A 12,425-nucleotide genomic window follows, 5' to 3' on the forward strand; every position below is an offset into this window, starting at 1 on the left:
TTTTAAGACTTAATTTTTTTTAACTTTTTCCTTTTTATTTATTTGATAGAGAGTGAAATCACAAGTAGGCAGGGAAGCAGGCTCCCCGCTGAGCAGAGAGCCCGACGTGGGGCTCGATCCCAGGACCCGAGACCACGACCGGAGCTGAAGGCAGAGGCCCAACCCACTGAGCCACCCAGGTGCCCCAAGACTTAATTTTTAAGAAAAGTTTTTTTTTCCTTTTAGAGAGTGAGTGAGTGCAAGGAGGAGAGGGAGAGAATTTTTTTTTAATGATTTTATTTATTTGTTAGATATTGAGAGAGATAGAGAGAAAGCACAAGCAGGGGAAGAAGAGGCAGAGGGAGAAGCAGGCTCCCCGCTGAGCAAGGAGCTCAATGTGGGGTTCAATTCCAGGACCCTAGGATCATGACCTGAGCTAAAGGCAGACTCTTAACCAACTGAGCCACCCAAGCATCCCAGAGAGAGAATTGTAAGCAGGCTCCACACCTAGTGCAGAGGCTGACGTGGGGCTTGATCTCACAACCCTAAGATCATGACCTGAGCCATCCAGGCGCACCAGATTTAAATAAAATCTTTTTAAAAAAATTTATTTGACAGAGAGAGAGAGAGTGAGAGAGCACAAGCAGGGGGAGCAACAGAGGGAGAGGGAGAAGCAGGCTCTCTGCTGAGCAGGGAGCCCCATGTGGGGCTCAATCCCAGGACTCTGGGATCATGACCTGAGTCAAAGGCAGACAGTTAATTGACTGAGCCACTCAGTTGCCTAAAATTTTTTTTAATGTTATCTCTACAGTCAGTGTGGGGCTGGAACTCATAACCCTGAGATCAAGAGTTGCACACTTCCCGTAATAAGCCAGCCAGGTACCCCGTGAATATGGTATTTTAACTTATTAACAGTCACTCCACCGAATTCTTTTCTAACCTATTATTCCACTTATTCCCAGTTTGTGTTTCCCTATCTGGTCGTTGGTGGGAATCTTGAACATGATAGAGCTTAAGATAATCTAGTAGCATGTCATTAAAAACTTTCCAACTGAAAGTGATCGGGCTGGGAATAGTCAATCATTTACTAATCCACACAACTGTTTCAGCACTTAACTTACATTTATACATCTTATCTAAAACAAAGAGACAGCTTGTCAAATGGCTTGTCAAAATAAGGATTTTGACAACAACTCTATCATTCTTATAATCTGCGATTTTTTAACTGATTAATAAAGAAAATCAGTTAAGACTTATTAGTAAATTTATGATTCTTGATTTCCTATCACAGATGCTCAAAAAGCCATATTTTTGATATCTAGTCTAGAATCTTGCCTAGAATTGGCACCAAGTTCATCAGTCTAAGCCACTTCCCTTACTGTTTCAAAAATTATTTTAAAAATGTCCCCATTCTCCTCACTTCCTTGTTGGGGAGGGGGACTCACCTTGCTCATCACACTCCGGGCATCCTGCCCTTTCTTGTTGGCAGTAAACCTATAGGGAGGGTTGCCCTCTTCCAGTTACTACTGTCTAAGTTTGTAATTCAGGATTAGGAAGCTCACATACTCCAAGATCAGCTTTCTCAGTGGTAAAGGGGATATTTTCGCCCCACATGCCTTCATCTTGTCTTAAAAATTCAGGATTTGTGCAAGAAAGAGGAGTTGTCATTATTAAACTCCCCTTGAAGATCCTCAGACTTCCTCCAAGATCATAGAAGGCTCAGCAATTCTTTTCACAAATTCTTTCTCTGTTGTAGGGTTTAATTTGTCTTAACCCTTTTGGTCGAACATCTTTGTTCTTAATGGAGAAGACAAAAGCGGTAAAAACTTTATTTTCACTTAATTTAACTTAATTTTTATTTAATCATTCAATACAAATACAAAGTAGTCCAAAGCAGGGATTCTTTTCCCAGTCACCAGAACCGCACCAAACCGAACGCTAAAAGCTCTTTCAATATGCCTGCTGTTTTGCAAGTCTGTTTATGGTGCAACCCCCCAACACAACTCTTACACATATTCATCCCTGCTTGCTACCCTTACTTTCCATCTTTTGAAAATACCCCTTTAAAATCTGAGTCAGGGGCGCCTGGGTGGCTCAGAGGGTTAGGCCTCTGCCTTCGGCTCAGGTCATGGTCTCAGGGTCCTGGGATCAAGCCCCGCATCGGGCTCTCTGCTCGGTGGGGAGCCTGCTTCCCCTTCTCTCTCTGCCTACCTGTGATCTCTTTCTCTGTGTCAAATAAATAGAAAAAATCTTAAAAATAAATAAATAAATAAATAAAATCTGAGTCATCAGAAAGCTCTCACCAGAAGACCCACTGGGTCTTTCCACTGGATCTTTCCTTAGCATAACCGAGTTAAATTGGTGCTTCTGAGTCCCCGTCTCTACCAGTTTCAAGAATACCTGCCCACCTTTCCTTTCATACTTTCTAGTCTAGAAACGTCTGAAGTCATGTTTCCTGCCCGGGCTCACCAACTCGTTTTCTTCCAAGATCTCAGCCACTTTCACTTAGCCTATCAATGCTTCATTTTGGGAAGTATTTTGGGTTAAAGTAACAGTTCTCCCAGCTGTTTCCTCTCTACTCTCTACGAGATGCTGAGGGTTGCCAACCAATGGGAACGCTTGTTGGATTTTCTGTGTTAACAGCTGGAGGCCTAGCAAATGTGAGCTCAGCGTGTGCACACCACTCCCGTGCACTGTGCTTCCACACCGATTTTACGGCCAGCACGACAGGCTTAATATTAAAATAAAAAAGTAAACATTTCAATAATAACCTTTAAGCACCGATTGCAGGTTGAAATGATAATGTAGCTATACTGGGTTAAAGAATATATATATATGTTGGGGAGTCTGGGTGGCTCAGTGGGTTAAGGCCTCTGCCTTCGGCTCAGGTCATGGTCCCGGGGTCCTGGGATGGAGCGCAGAGTTGGGCTCTGTCCTCAGTGGGGAGCCTGCTTCCTCCCTCTCTCTCTCTGCCTGCATCTCTGCCTATTTGTGATCCCTGTATGTCAAATAAATAAATTTAAAAAAAAAATCTTAAAAAAGAAAGAATATATATATATATATATATATATGTAAAATTAAGTGGAATTTTACCTGTTTCTTTTTTTTTTAAAGATTTTATTCATTTATTTATTATTATTTTTTTTAGACAGACAGAATCACAAGTAGTCAGAGAGGCAGGCAGAGAGAGAGGAGGAAGCAGGCTCCCCGAGGAGCAGAGAGCCCGATGCGGGGCTCAATCCCAGGACCCTGGGATCATGACCTGAGCCGAAAGCAGAGGATTTAACCCACTGAGCCACCCAGGTGACCCCCTGTTTCTTTTTATCTTATTAAACGTGGATACCAAAAACCTTACATTATGTGGTTTGTGCGCTATTTCTATGGGACAGTGCTGCTCCCAGGCCATCAGCATTGTTTCTCATTTCCTTTTTGAAGGGAAAGGACTCTATGATTCATGGGAAATCTATTCTGCTTATTTTGTTTTCCAATCTGCCAACCTCTCAAAGAAACAGCCATTGTCAGAGCCTTCCTTTCTTCCCACTTCTCTGTTGGTTTTAAAAGCTCTACTGAACAAATTAGCTAGTCTCCCGATCAACCCATTTCTCTTCAGTCTTGAGAACGTATGCCATGGTTTGCCAAGAGCCCATGCTTCCCACCCACCTCCAATATTCCTATCCCTTGAAATTAGCTAAAGAAACCACCATTCAAAGTAAAACATGTGTGTGATCCAGCAGTACCCTAGGAAACAAATTCGTCCTAGGAGACAAATATAGGAATATTCATAGCAGCACTGCTCGTAATAGCAGAAATCTGGAAACGACCCAAATGTCTACTGGTAGTGGAAGGGATAAATAACCGATGGTATATTCATGTAACAGAGTACTATATGAACCAAACTGCCCAAATCAACATGGGGAAATCTCAGAAGCACTGTCAAGTGAAAGAAGTCAGAGAAGGCTACATACTGCATGTTTTTGTTACATAAAACGCAAAAAAAAGTCTAAGTCAAACTATACTGTTTAAAGATAGACAGATACGGAAAGAATTGTAAAAAAATGCTAACACAAGGTGTTTCTTTTTTTTTTTTTTAAAGATTTTATTTATTTATTTGACAGACAGATCACAAGCAGGCAGGGAGGCAGGAAGAGAGAGAGAGAGAGAGGGAAGCAGGCTCCCTGCTGAGCAGAGAGCCTGATGCAGTGCGGGGCTCAATCCCAGGACCCCAAGATCATGACCCGAGCCGAAGGCAGAGGCCTTAACCCACTGAGCCACCCAGGCACCCCAAGGTGTTTTATTCTTTAAATTTAATTTGGAGGCCAGCAACTCCAATGTGCCATAAACTGACAGTCATAAAGACTAGAAAGGTTACCTTCTAGGACTTCCTGTCTAGCTTTGCCCAACTTTTCCCTTCCCCAGACTAAACACTGTCCTTCCCCGATGAATACAAAAGGACCAGAGAGAAGCACCACTAGGCTCCTGGCAAATGGCTATTCATGCCTGGGTTGCAGAGTAATTAAAGTGCAGGTTTGCACATTCCCGTAGCAGGGATTTAATTATTCTGGTTTAAAAGCCCTTCAATCTCCAGCTGGGCTGGAGAAAGGGAAGATCTAGTTGGAATCAATATGGCATTTACCGAAGCACCGCAGGTGCAAAATGACAGCAATTTAAAGCAAGACAAGAGCCTGGTAGAATATGTTACTTTCGGAATATTTGAGTAACAGGAGGAAAGAGGCAAGGTAGAAACCCAAGACCCGGAACACCTGCAGCAAATCTTAACGGTGAGTTTCAATGTCTCCTTTCCAGGTTCACATTACATATGGACTGCCCTGATAAGGCAGTTAAAATGGATGTAAAATTTGATATTATACATTAAAAAATTTAAGTGTTCATGTCTTTTGACCCATACATTTCATTCTGGGTAACTGAAGTTGGAAATAACGTGGGCACAGATCAATGTATAAGGCTGAATAAAAGATCTATGGATGGGATGCCTGGGTGGCTCAGTTGGTTAAACATCTGCCTTTGGCTCAGGTCATGACCTTGGGGTCCCGGGATCGAGTCCCACTGGGCTCCCTGTTCAGCAGACTGTCTGCTTCTCCCTTTCCCTCTATTCCTCCCCCCTGTTCCTATGCATGCTTTCTCTCCCTCCCAAATAAATAAACAAATAAGATATTTTTAAAAAGAGATCTACGGATAAGGGTTTCTCTACTGCATTATTTGTAACAGTGAAAAATTAGAAAAAATTTAATATCCAATAATGGGGACGACAATGTTTCAGGAAATAAAAGTAAATCTACCCGATGGAATATTATGCCTTCTTCGTTACGAATGATCGATAGAAAACTATGTTGTAACAGGGAAAATACCAGGTATGACCCAAAGTTAACAGAAACAGCAGGATACAGTGACCACAAATGTCATTATGTGAAAACCATGCCAGTATATGAATGGTCTGAATAGGGGATTTTGTAAAAATAATCCCTGTCACTGCAGCTGGGTTGGGGGTTCCTGGAAGAATTTTTTTTTTCTGTTATCCAAACTTTCAGTGTGGTTATTATACTGTCTTTACTTAAAAAAAATATATATAAATAAATAAAAAAATAGAGCTAATCCAACTGTTTTTTTTTTTTTAAGAAATGGAAATGTGAGGGGTGCCTGGGTGGCTCAGTGGGTTAAGCCTCTGCCTTCAGCTCAGGTCATGATCCCAGGGTCCTGGGATCGAGCCCCACATCGGGCTCTCTGCTCAGCAGGGAGCCTGCCTCCCCCCTCCCCCGCCTGCCTCTCTGCCTACTTGTGATCTGTCAAATAAATACATAAAATCTTAAAAAAAAAAAAAAAAATATGGAAATGTGAGGAAAAAAACTGAGGTTTCTACCGTTTAATATTCTGCCCCCATTATGCATCAAATAAACATTAACCACATTTTGCTAAATGAACAAATCTCGAAAATGGGAACACAAATACTTCTCCACACCGAGCAGATCATAGGTCATACAGAGACTGGAAGCCTTAGGTCTCTCAGACTAAGTGAACTGTGCTTTCCCGAACAATTCCACTTCCTAATCATTTTGAAATGCATCTTCCCATGACTCGACATGTATTTACTCAAAATACGTGCCCTGCGCAGTCGTGGATTTCAGGATCCAACAGTGAATAAAGGCAGACACAGACTCGGCCACTGTGAAGCTCGGCACACGCCTGCGGGTGGGGAGAGCGACCGCGGTGGGCTGTACGGTCCACAGACCGGCCTGGGAGAGCCTCTCCGGGAAGGCGCCTCGGTACGGATGGAGCCCCGTGGCAATCTGCGAGAACAGCATTCCAGAACACACCTGGTGCCCTAGGGCACGCTGACTAGACAGGCCAGAGCTAATGGGAGGGAGAGTGGCAGGTGTCTGGGGTGGGGAGGTCACCATGAGCACTGAAGCCCACGGTAAAGAGCTGGGGAGAGAGGGAGCCATGACAGGATAAAGTGGTAACATGATTTACCCTTAACTTCCCGTGATGCATCTAGAATGTTCGTTCAGTAGCCACCGACCAGGTGTGGCTATTTAAGTTTAAATCAATTAAAATTTCAGTTCTTCCACCCGCTGGTCACATTTCAAGGGTTCAGGTGGCGGTGGGCCACCCTGAACCGTGTAGTTTTTGAGGATTACCAGAATGCTGGGTGGAGAAGACACTGGAGGCAGGCAGGGCGGGACCAATCAGGAGGCCACTTCTGGGAGGGAAACAGTGGTCACCTGCCATGGGTCCTGTTAGCAGAGGTGGTAGGAAACAGATTTGGGACAGAGCTCTGAAGGGGGATTTGTTGGTGGACTGAATGTGAGCTCAGGGGACTCTGCACCAGCTCCGAGGACTGTGGCCTGAGCACCTGGAGGATGGGAGCACCACGAACCCGGAGGGAGAGGATGTTTTAGAAGGGAGTATGGGGGGGTACCTGGGTGGCTCAGTGGGTTAAAGCCTCTGCCTTCAGCTCAGGTCATGATCCCAGGGTCCTGGGATTGAGCCCCGCATCGGACTCTCCGCTCAGCGGGGAGCCTGCTCCCCTCTCCCCTGCCTGACTCTCTGCCTACTTGTGATCTCTGTCTCTCAAATAAATAAATAAAATCTTTTTTTTTTTTTTAAAGATTTTATTTATTTATTTGACAGAGAGAGATCACAAGTAGACAGAGAAGCAGGCAGAGAGAGAGAGGGAAGCAGGCTCCCCGCTGAGCAGAGAGCCGGATGCGGGACTCGATCCCAGGACCCTGAGATCATGACCTGAGCCGAAGGCAGCGGCTTAACCCACTGAGCCACCCAGGCGCCCTAAATAAATAAAATCTTAAAAAAAAAAAAAAACTAAGAAAAAGACAAATATTTCTTAAAAAAAGAAAAAAAGAAGGGAGTATGGGATGGAATCACACGTTCTGTTTTGGACACGCTGACTTGAAGTGCCTGTAAGACCTCCTAATAGAGATGCCCAGAGGTCCGTGGAATTGAGAAAGAGAGATCTGGGCTGAAGACAGTCTTTTTTTTTTTTCTTTTTTTGAAAGATTTTATTTATTTATTTGACAGAGATCACAAGTAGGCAGAGAGGCAAGCAGAGAGAGAGAGAGAAGAGGAAGCAGGCTCCCTGCGGAGCAGACAGCCTGATGTGGGGCTTGATCCCAGGGTCCTGGGATCATGACCTGAGCCGAAGGCAGAGGCCCTAACCCACTGAACCACCCAGGCGCCCCTGAAGATAGTCTTTAAGAGTATTTAAGAGTCACCCATAGGGCAAAATCACTCAGCAGTGGCTGCAGGTGGTGAGAAAAGGCTGGAGGACTCAGACTGGGGCTCTCTGATGTTTCATGCTGGGGAGATAAGGAGGAACTTGCAAAGGAGATGGACAAGGAAAGGCAGGTGGAGAACCACTGTACAAGGTGTCCCAAAGCCAAATGAATGAAAGGTTTCTGAAGGGAGGGCGCGATCCTCTATGTCAGATGCGGCTGATACGCTAATAAGGAGACTGGAGAACAGACCACGACATTCCACAGCATGAAGGTCATCTGTGACCTTCACACCATCTTAATCACACCATCTTGCTGCCACCACGTTACCTGGAGTCCTTCGCTCTAGTATGTCTGCCATTCAAACATGTCCTCTCCATCTCCGTCAATGTTATTTTCTAAAACGTAAGTTTCCCTGCATTGCCACTCAGCTGAAAAATCTTGCCCAATGCTGCAGTATCTATGGCAACAGCAACTAAACTTTAGGGTGCAGATAAAAATCACCGGGGGGGGAGGGGACGCCTGGGTGGCTCAGTTGGTTGGATGACTGCCTTCGGTTCGGGTCATGATCCTGGAGTTCCGGGATCGAGTCCCGCATCGGGCTCCCAGCTCCACGGGGAGTCTGCTTCTCTCTCTGACCTTCTCCTCACTCATGCTCTCTCTCACTGTCTCTCTCTCAAATAAATAAATAAAATCTTAAAAAAAAAAATTACCAGGGGGTGATTCTCCCAAGATTCTGTCTCAGTAGATTGGGGGTGACCTGGGAACTGTATTTTTAAGTAGCAACCCAGATAATGGTTCCAAGGGACAAAGTCCAAACTCCTTAGCAAACAAAGCTTTTCTGAAATCAGTGCCGAACTTCCTGACTTGTTTTTTCCTCTTCCACTGCAGACCACTTCTGTGTGCTTCAACAAGCTCAACCTAACTATTCAGAGTCCAGAATGCTCACCGTTATAACATGGAACTGCCTCAAACCTAACTATTCTTTTTTTTTTTTTAAAGATTTTATTTATTTATTTGACAGAGAGAGATCACAAGCAGGCAGAGAGGCAGGTAGAGAGAGAGGAGGAAGCAGGCTCCCTGCTGAGCAGAGAGCCCGATGTGGGGCTCGATCCCAGGACCCTGAGATCATGACCTGAGCCGAAGGCAGCGGCTTAACCCACTGAGCCACCCAGGCGCCCCTTCTTTTTTTTTTTTTTTAAGATTTTATTTATTTGACAGAGAGAGAGAGATCACAAGTAGGCAAAGAGGCAGGCAGAGAGAGAGAGAAGAGGAAGCAGGCTCCCTGAGGAGCAGAGAGCCCTACGCGGGGCTCCATCCCAGGACGCTGGGATCATGACCCGAGCTGAAGGCAGAGGCCTTAACCCACTGAGCCACCCAGACGCCCCTCAACCTACTATTCAAATCGACTGCATTTTCCCAAATATACCATGTTCTTCCAGATATGACTACTCCTTGTCCAAGCTGTTCCTACTGCTTAGAAGTCACCTTTATCCCGGTGGTGCTCAGCAAACTTGGACTCACTCTTCAAGACCCAGCTTAAATGCCACTCCTAGTGTGAGGCCTCACCCAACTCCCAAACTGCGCTGAACATTTCTATGTAACATTGATCATGGTGCCTATTTGCTGACTGTTTTGCCATCACCCCCACCAACTCCAGGAGGGTATGATAGGAGATGGCAGTTTCTTCGTCTGTGCAAGGCCAACACCACCACTGGGCATACCGCAGACATCTGATAACCGCAGGACTGTGGCCTGACACCAGGCATGTTGGAGGGTGCGCTGGGAGTCAGGAAGACACAGTGACCGTGGAGCACTGGGAAAGTTGGGAGCAGCTCTGTCTAGAGGACAGACGGCTACCTGGGGCCTGGAGGATGACCAGGACTTAGAGACAGGGGCGAGGAAGGAGAGACACCAAGAGGACTCCCAGACCCCTGGCACAGGACCATGGAGACGGGAGGGTGACGTGATGAACATTTCCTCTCCTGCTAAGATAGTTACAGACCTAATGTCAAACACAGAATCTGAAATCTATAGGATATGGTTTCAAATAAATATTTTAAGCCTAAGTCTTACAAGATATTTCAAAAACAAAACAGCAACAAAACCCGACCCTTCATAACCTGATGGTTGGACCTAGTAAGTGTCCCACCCCCTTCTAGAGGATGGGACAGAGTCAGAGCTCTTTATCTTAGTTCACTGAAGTGACATTCTAAGGAAACTAAGTCACTCGCTGAATCCTTACACGGACTCATAGCTTTTATACTGCTCCTCAGACCCATTTTCTCACAAAGAGGTATGAGGGACAGTTTGTGGCACAAATCTCTCCACGTACCTTGCCAACAACTCATGGCACATCTCCTACTAAGAAACGGACCTAAAAGGTTTCCCCAAAGACTATACCCCACAACACAGAGATGCTCCAAGAGTAAGTCTCTACCATTTCATTTGTTCCAAACCCCATTCCAGAGCACCTAGTTAGTACTTCAACATCTATCTCCTCAAAATTTCTCAGAGTAACCCAGAACCTGGCTATTCTCCCGCTTCTGTGCTGGTGGATCCTCAAGGGCAATCGACTTCAGAGTGTTGACGCATCGGGATTTACAAAGTAGTTTTATTTGCACGCAAAGAAAATAACAAATGCAGCATTAGAAAAATATAGAGACATCTAAAAGGAATATAATCAGAATGGTTTTCAAGCAAAAACATCTTTGTATGTATGATACATTAAAGAACTAAGTTTGACATTTTTTCTAAAAATCTTGATCTGGTGGCTTGACCTGGGCAGTTCTGTCAGCTAAGCGTCTGCCTTAGGCTCAGGTCATGATCTCAGGGTCCTGGGATCCAGACCCAGGTCGGGCTCCCTGCTCAGTGTGGAGCCTGGTTCTCCTGCCCCTCCCCCTGCATGTGCTTGTTTTTTTTGTTTTTTTTTTTTTCCCCCAAATCTTGATCTGGATTTTTTACATTTAGGTAACTATTATTCCTTTTATGCCCATAAAACCTGCCTGTTGGTGACTGATAACCACCTGGATAGGCTTTACTACTGAACTGTGGAAACACAAAATTGCTTACCTGGGGGGAAATAAACTGCGGAGGCACTTGCGCCCGGAGATTAGGAGAAGAACTTAGTGGCTGCACCGGTGTGTGCATACCTCTCGATTGTGCTGTGCTATTTCCAAACAAACCATGATTGCCACCCTGTAAATGAACGGCAACAGTAAGGCTTTTTGTTAATGTAAGAAAATGCAAAAAAGAAACAGTTCTGGTTTTCTATCCCTCAGAAGAATCATAGCCTGTGTTCCATGGAATCACAGAATTTTCTAACTAAAAATTTCCTGGTCTTGGAATGTTTGGGGAAATTATTCAAATCAAATCATGCACACAGCACCACCACCCCTGCAGTCGGATGCACTCTACAACCAGAAGGGTTAAATTTGGTCAAACGTTAAAAAAAAATGCACAAATTTTTTTTGTAATTGAAAGGTATAGGCAATATAGTGTTTATTTCAACTGCTCTCTTTTTCTTTTTTTTTTTTTTAAAGATTGAGTTTACCAAATTTATTTTCAAGTCCAATAATCTGAGCTCCATCTTGAAAAGGCACCAGAGTACAATGCAGCCATCTGAATAGTATCAACTTTAAAACAACACTAGGACATTAATGTCTCTGAATTGATTAGCTCAATCATGGAATCAGTGCCACCAAACTGTAGTCCAGCCCCATGAGAACCCAACTTGAGATCTGAACACCCTTCCCTGTCTTGGGTCTGCTTGATCCCTTCTTTGCTAGATGAGAAAATCTAAATCAAGAGTGAGGTTTTTAAAAAAAAGAAAGAGAAAAAGAAAAAAAAAAAAGGCAGAAAAGGGAAAAGGTGAAAAACCATTACTGGGACACCAAAAAAACCGTTACTCACCTGTAATCTCTCATTCCAATGTATGAACATTAGTCTGGTTAAAAATAAGCTTAATTCCCTGATTCCTGGAGCATCAACTCACTGGAGTACTTCTAGACTATTCCAATCAAAGAGCTACACAAAACTGGGTTATAAGATGGCCCTTCTGTTCTGACTTGTTTCAAGCGAGAAAAAGCCCTTCAGCAAAGAACTTGACACTGTTTCCTCTGTCTGAGGAAAGCTTCTACACCATCTTCACTTGGCCTCTTTGAGGCCCAGCTTAGAGGTCATCCTCACAAAAGAAGTCTTCCCCGAACCTTCTTCCTTGTTTCACATTCAAATTAACTAAGCCCACCTCTATGTTCTGAAAACACATTAAACACTCTTTGATGGACCCCATGAGCAGGTCACATTAATTTTCCATTCTGTCTGTCCACCACCAGCTTAAAACTTCCCTCTCTGTACTCCCAGAAATCAATAAACGGCTAGTCTATAGGATGCAAATGTCATGACCCACCAATTCCATATACTTGACAACATCCCACTGAGTATCTTTGGTGAAGACAGCCCTTCCACTGCTAATACAAGTATGTGTATTCTGAACTGAAGTCACCGTCTTATCCTTGGCACAGTGGGGATTAAGGTAATTTTAAGGAGGAATTTTGTAACAGCACCACTAAGTTCTAGAACACTAAAGATATTTCAATGGCTTAATGATTCAAGATAGATTAAGGGACTGCTACCAGGAACTTAATGAACTTAAAAGCACTAAAAATAAAAATAAAAATGAACATAAAGTAGAAAAGGCAA

General features: G+C 44.1%; 1 protein-coding gene across 2 annotated transcripts in view; it reads right to left on the reverse strand.

The window, feature by feature from the left end:
* The window catches only part of LOC111157487 (trinucleotide repeat containing 6B), a 185,601-nt gene that overhangs the window by 21,608 nt on the left and 151,568 nt on the right, over positions 1–12,425 (reverse strand). For both annotated transcript variants that reach the window (XM_022518917.1, XM_022518918.1), the window contains one exon: positions 10,797–10,922. In XM_022518917.1, coding sequence (XP_022374625.1) covers positions 10,797–10,922 — 126 coding nt within the window. The remainder of the gene's footprint in view (positions 1–10,796; positions 10,923–12,425) is intronic.

This window comes from Enhydra lutris, unplaced genomic scaffold, assembly GCF_002288905.1.
Source record: "Enhydra lutris kenyoni isolate GAN:26980312 unplaced genomic scaffold, ASM228890v2 scaffoldscaffold55, whole genome shotgun sequence".
Taxonomy (NCBI): domain Eukaryota; kingdom Metazoa; phylum Chordata; class Mammalia; order Carnivora; family Mustelidae; genus Enhydra; species Enhydra lutris.